Source organism: Salvelinus sp. IW2-2015, linkage group LG21, assembly GCF_002910315.2.
Source record: "Salvelinus sp. IW2-2015 linkage group LG21, ASM291031v2, whole genome shotgun sequence".
NCBI lineage: Eukaryota > Metazoa > Chordata > Actinopteri > Salmoniformes > Salmonidae > Salvelinus > Salvelinus sp. IW2-2015.
Genome location: NC_036861.1, coordinates 6,648,549 through 6,655,429, shown reverse-complemented (window position 1 = coordinate 6,655,429; position 6,881 = coordinate 6,648,549). Strand labels below are relative to the sequence as shown.

At 43.6% G+C, this 6,881-nt stretch overlaps 1 protein-coding gene across 1 annotated transcript; it reads left to right on the top strand.

Moving 5' to 3' along the window:
• The first annotated feature begins 2,139 nt into the window (after positions 1 to 2,139).
• Positions 2,140 to 6,312, top strand: LOC139022716 (uncharacterized). The gene is made up of 2 exons (XM_070433783.1): positions 2,140 to 2,220; positions 5,551 to 6,312. The coding sequence occupies exons 1-2, from the start codon at positions 2,140 to 2,142 to the stop codon at positions 6,310 to 6,312; spliced, it is 843 nt and encodes a 280-aa protein (XP_070289884.1).
• Positions 6,313 to 6,881: the final 569 nt, after the last annotated feature.

The following is a 6,881-nucleotide window of genomic DNA, read 5'->3' as shown; positions in this document are numbered from 1 at the left end:
CTAAATAGCTTTATTTGACATGTGAACATATTTTATCTGAGTAACTTTTTCGATGGCCGTTCAAGAACATTGAACCGCTAATGGACGAGAAAAATTGAATCMTAATGACTAAAGTCAGGGGGTAACAACAAGAAACAGAGACATCATCAATATAAACCCATCTCRTCATATCAGTGCTAGTGATGAGCTCATTGTTACCCAGAGGACTTTGCAGAGGCTTCCAGCAAGGTGCAWGTTCTGTCCACATCTCTCTATTGWGTGTGTCCCAAATGGCACCCTATTCCCTATTGTAGTGCACTACTTTTGACCAGGGCCCATAGTTATTAGACTAGGGAATAGYGAACCWTTTGGTATATAAACTATATCTTGACTTCAGAGGATGTTCCTAAAGAGTCTGACTGAATCCGACTACAGAGTTTCTGTATTTAATCAGGTAAGTCATTGAGAACACATTGTCTAACCATAACCCTATAKATCTTCTTAGGGCTGCAATCCCGTTAACGGGATCGATATGACAACAGCCAGTGAAAGTGCAGGGCGCCAAATTCAAACAACAGAAATCTCATAATTAAAATTCCTCAAACATACAACTATTTTATACAATTTTAAAGGTAATCCTGATGTTAATCCCACCACAGTGTCCGATTTCAAAAAGGCTTTGCAGCGAAAGCACCACAAACGATTATGTTAGGTCACTGCCAAATCACAGAAAAACACAGCCATTTTTCCAGCCAAAGACAGGAGTCACAAAAAGCAGAAATAGAGATCAAATTAATCACTAACCTTTGATGATCTTCATCAGATGACACTCATAGAACTTCATGTTACACAATACATGTATGTTTTGTTCGGTAAAATTCTTATTTATTTCAAAAAATCTCAGTATACATTGGTACGTTATGTTCAGTAGTTCCAAAAACATCTGGTGATTTTGCAGAGAGCCACAAACATTTCCAGAAATACTCATAATAAACGTTGATCAAAGATCAAGTGTTATACATGGAATTTTAGATCCACTTCTCCTTAATGCAACCGCTGTGTCAGATTTCAAAAAAGCTTTACCGAAAAAGCACACCATGCAATAATCTGAGTATGGCGCTCAGACAACAAAACAAGCCATACAGATATCCGCCATGTTGTGGAGTCAACAGAAGTCAGGAATAGCATTAWAAATATTCACTTACATTTGATGATCTTCATCGGAATGCACTCCCAGGAATCCCAGTTCCACAATAAATGTTTGATTTGTTCGGTGATGTCCATAATTTATGTCCAAATAGCTACTTTTGTTAGCGCGTTTGGTAAACAAATCCAAAGTCACGAAACGCYTTCACTAAAAGCAGACGAAATGTCAAAAAGTTCCGTAACAGTCAGTAGAAACATGTCAAACGATGTATTGAATCAATCTTTAGGATGTTTTTAACATAAATCTTCAATAATGTTCCAACCGGAGAATTCCTTTGTCTTCAGAAATTCGATAYAACAGAGCTCGCTCTCACATGAACGCGCATGGTCAGCACATGTTCATCTCATGATAGACCTTACTCAATCCCCTCTCCTTCTGCCCCACTTCACAGTAGAAGCATCAGACAAGGTTCTAAAGAGTGTTGACATCTAGTGGAAGCCGTAGGAATTGCAAAATGACCCATATAGGGGAGGAAATAAACAGGAGATAAGTGAGTCCAATAATGGTGAGGGACAAGGGACAAGGGAGGGCAGGTGTGAGTGATGGATGACAGGAGAGTGTGATGCAGGGTAATCTGGCGCCCTCAAGCGCCAGGGGAAGGGAAGAGCGGGAGCAGACCTGACAGATTTCTCTCAAATGTGGTACAAATTTGTTTAAATCCCTGTTAGTGAGCATTTCTCCTTTACCAAGATAATCCATCCACCTGACTGGTGTGGCATATCAAGAAGCTGATTAAACAGCATGATAAATACACAGGTGCACCTTGTGCTGGGAACGATAAAAGACCACTCTAAAATGTGTAGTTTTGTCACAACAACACAATGCCACAGATGTCTCAAGTTTTAAAGGTGTGTGCAATCTTTATTTCTCTACCATAAGCCAACCTCCAACATAATTTTTGAAAATTTGTCAGTATGTCCAACTGGCCTTACAACAGCAGATCACGTGTAACCATGCCAGCCCAGGACTTCCACATCTGTCTTCTTCATCTGCGGGATGGTTTGAGACCAGCCACTCGAACAGGTGATGCAACTGTGAGTTTGCACAACCAAAGAATTTCAGTACAAATTGTCAGAAACCGTCTCAGGAAAGCTCATTTGCATTCTTGTCGTCCTCACCTGGGTCTTGACCTGAATGCAGTTCAGCGTCATAACCGACTACAGTGGGCAAATGCTCAGCTTTGATGGCCACTGGCACGCTGGAAAAGTGTGCTCTTCACAGATGAATCCCGGTTTCAACTGTATTGGGCAGATGCCAGAAATCGTGTATGGCGTCGTATGGGCGAGTGTTTTGCTGATGTCAATGTTGTGAACAGAGTGCCCCATGGTGGCTGTGGGGTTATGGTATGGGCAGGCATAAGCTACYGACAACAAACACAATTGCATTTTATTGATTGCAATTTGAATGTGCAGAGATTCCCGGGACGAGATCTTGAGGCCAATTGTCGTGCCATTCATCCGCTGTCATCACCTCATGTTTCAGCATGATAATGCACAGATCCCCGTATTGCTAGGATCTGTACACAATTACCGGAAGCTGATAATGCCCTAGTTCTTTCATGGCCTGCATACTCACCAGACATGTCACCACCCATTGAGCATGTTTAGGATGCTCTGGATCGACATGTACGACAGCATGTTCCTGATCCCGCCAATATCCAGCAACTACGCACAGCCATTGAAGAGGAGTGGGACAAAATTCCACAGACCTCAAGCAACTCTATGTGAAGGAGATGTGTCGTGTTGCATGAAGCAAACGGTGGTCACACCAGATACTGACTGGTTCTGATCCACGTTTGATTAGAACATATGGATTGTTTTGGTTTTGTTGGCTCCCTATTCAATTATTTAATTTATGGATCAAGCCTTAGCAGTCATTCTGATCTCGTTCCCAATGATCAGTGCTTTTGTTTATTTTGGTTCTGTCCAGCGGTTCACCTGACTGTCCACCTTTTTTTGTGTGCCTTTTGATTTGAACATTTGAAAAGTTTTGGTGTGTGTAGTAGGCTGTTTGATTTAATTAATATATGTTACAGCACTTTGGTTTCACTAATAAATATGTTGAAATGGAACCAAATGATCTGTTTCTGTCTCCAGTCCTGTTTAAATAGGATAGATTGGCTGTATGGTCTATGGCAGGTACCTGTTTAAATAGGATAGATTGGCTGTATGGTCTATGGCAGGTTCCTGTTNGCAGGTACCTGTTTAAATAGGATAGATTGGCTGTATGGTCTATGGCAGGTTCCTGTTTAAATAGGATAGATTGGCTGTATGGTCTATGGCAGGTATTCCTAAAATGGGGTACGCACAATGCCGTCGGGGGTACGCCAAATAAAAATGGGATTCATATTTTTATTTTTATTTTTTTAAATAAAGAAATACCTATTCACGTTTTCAAACAGTACATTTATATTTTCCAACAGGGCTATACATTTGGGTGAGMTTTTTTTTCTCGCCTGAGTYGCCTCATTTCACTGCCAAAAATAAAATTAAACCATCTAGGTGTTCAGCGAAATAACAACACAATGTCAAATACAGTCAAATTATTAACATCCAATCACATGAACCGTTACTCTCTCGTGGAAAATCTTCACTCTTGCGCAGACATTTAGAAACTAAAACATGACAATTTGAAAAATAAGCCAAGCGAGTTGTGGAGGACTTCCTTTTTCCTGCTGKGCGGGCACATGGCTGGGACAATGCTGGGAGAAAAGGCCAAAAAGACAGACAATGCCTTCATCGAACACTGTTTATCGATGCATCAGTGAAATGGCAGGAGATGTTTTGAAACAATTACTACCTTCGCATACAAGCCAGTGAATTATATGCGTTACAGCTGGATGAGTCAACAGACGTGGCTGGCCTGGCACAGCTCCTGGTATATGTCCATTACGTTTWTGGGGGGGTCAATTACGGAAGACATCCTCTTCTGCAAATCACTGGGAAAAGTACTGGACAGCTTTGTGACATCAAATMGACTTTGGTGGTCAAGATGTGTTGGTATCTGTACTGATGGCCAAACGCCATGACAGGGAYACATAGTGGAGTGGTAACGCGCATGCAAGCAGTTGCTCCCGACGCCACTTGGGTACACTGCAGCATCCACCGAGAGGCTTTTGCTGCCAAGGGAATGCCTGACAGCTTGAAATACGTTTTGGACACTACAGTGAAAATGGTGTTAAAGCAAGGCCCCTGAACTCTTGTGTATTTTCTGCATTATGCAATGATATGGGCAGCYACCATGTAACGCTTTTACAACATACAGAAGTGCGCTGGTTATCAAGYAGCAAAGTATTGACACGTTTTTTTTTTAATTGAACGACGAGCTTAAAGTTTCTTTACTGACCATSATTTTCACTTGTCTGACCGCTTGCATGATGACGAGTTTCTCACACGACTGGCCTATCTGAGTGATGTTTTTTCTCATCTGAATGATCTGAATCTATGATTACAGGGACTCTCCGCAACTATATTCAATGTGCGGGACAAAATTGAGGCTATGATTAAGAAGTTGGAGTTATTTTCTGTCTGCATTAACAAGGACAACACACAGGTCTTTCTGTCATTGTATGATTTTTTGTGTGCAAATGAACTCAAGCTGACGGACAATGTCAAATGTGATATAGCGAAGCACCTGAGTGAGCTGGGTACGCAATTACACAGGTACTTTCCCGAAACGGACGACACAAACAACTGGATTCGTTATCCCTTTCATGCCCTGCCTCCAGTCCACTTACCGATATCTGATCAAGAGAGTCTCATCGAAATTGCAACAAGCGGTTCTGTGAAAATGTAATTTAATCAAAAGCCACTGACAGATTTCTGGATTGGGCTGCGCTCAGAGTTTCTTGCCTTCGCAAATCGCGCTGTTAAGACACTGATGCCCTTTGCAACCACGTACCTATGTGAGAGTGGATTCTCGGCCCTCACTAGCATCAAAACTAAATACATGCACAGACTGTGTGTGGAAAATGATTTAAGACTGAGACTCTCAATACAACCCAACATTGCAGAGTTATGTGCATCCTTTCAAGCACACTTCTCATTAACCTGTGGTGAGTTATTCACAATTTTTGATGAACAAATAAGGTTTTATATGTAAGATGGCTAAATAAAGAGCTAAATTATTGATTATTGTTATATTATTATTTGTGCCCTGGTCCTATAAGAGCTCTTTGTCACTTCCCATGAGCCGGGTTGTGACAAAAAATCATATTCATTCCTATGTTTAATAAATGTATCGTATAGTGTGTGTGTGGCAGGCTTACAATGATGTCAAAAAAACACATGAGAGTGCGCTGACCCTGAGTAGGTAGTTAATGAGATGCATGTCTGCTGAATTTGCAAATATCCACCCGCACTCAGCCCCGCCCCACTCCTACTCAGCCCGCCCCAACTACTCAGCCCCGCCCCAACCTACTCAGCCCCCGCCCACCTACCAGCCCCGCCCCACCTACCAGCCCCGCCCCAACTACTCCAGACCCGCCCCACCTACTCAGCCCCGCCCACGTACTCAGCCCCAGCCCCAACTACTCAGACCCGCCCCACCTACTCAGCCCCGCCCCAACTACTCAGACCGCCCCACCTCCACTCAGCCCGCCCCAACTACTCAGCCCCGCCCCCACTACTCAGACCCCGCCCCACCTAACTCAGCACCCGCCCCAACTACTCAGCCCCGCCCCACCTACTCAGACCCGCCCCACCGTACTCAGACCCGCCCCACCTACTCAGACACCCGCCCACCTACTCAGCCCCCCGCCCCAACTACTCAGACCCGCCCCAACTACTTCAGCCCCGCCCCACCTACTAGCCCCGCCCAACTACTCAGACCCGCCCCAACTACTCAGACCCGCCCACCTACTAGCCCACCCCGACCTACTCAGACCCCAACCCACCTACTGCAGCCCCCCCACTAACCGCCCCAACTACTCAGCCCAACCCACCACCATACTCAAGACCCGCCCCCCACCTACTCCACGAACCCCCCCCACCTACTCTGACCCGCCCCACCTACTCATAACCCGCCCCACCTACTCAGCCTCGCCCCCAATACTCAGCCCCGCCCACCTACTCAGCCCGCCCACTACTCAGCCAGTGCGTTGTGACATACTGCATACTTTTTACTAAACGGCACGTGCTAAATAGTATGCGACGATGAGTACATAGTATGCAGTTTAAGTATGTAGTCCTCAAGCATGGGTATTCGGATACAGGCCAGTATCATTTGCTTTATTTAAAGCTGCAGTATGTAACTTTTTTGGGACAACTGACAAAATCTCACATAGAAATGATGAGTTATAGATCTGTCATTCTCAATGAAAGCAAAGTCTAAGATGCGGTAGATCTGTTCTATGTGTGCTATTTCTATGCTTCCAGTTGTTAAGTTTTGTTTTTGTGTCTTTTACTTTCAGTTTTGTACAGCAGTTTCAAACAGTGGAAAATACGATACTTTTGGTTATGGAAAATATATTTTTTACAAGCCGTTCAGATGGTACAGTGATTCTCTATACTATACTCGCTTGTTTTGTCACATAAACTGAAATTAGTAGAACTTTTAGAATTTTAGCAACCAGAAATGGCTTTTTCTCATAGTACACCTTTAAGAAGGTAAGTCATTGAGGACACATTATCTTTTGCCTGTATTTAATCAGTCACCTTTGGTGACTGGTTCCCAATACTATTAACACCTTTGGTGA

What these genes read in the sequence shown, in the direction of transcription:
- LOC139022716 (XM_070433783.1), top strand. Translation starts at nt 2,140, where the DNA reads ATGCCAGCCCAGGACTTCCACATCTGTCTTCTTCATCTGCGGGATGGT. An exon ending in CTCGAACAGGTGATGCAACT is followed by an intron (nt 2,221 to 5,550) that starts GTGAGTTTGCAC and finishes ACCCGCACTCAG; the next exon opens with CCCCGCCCCACTCCTACTCA.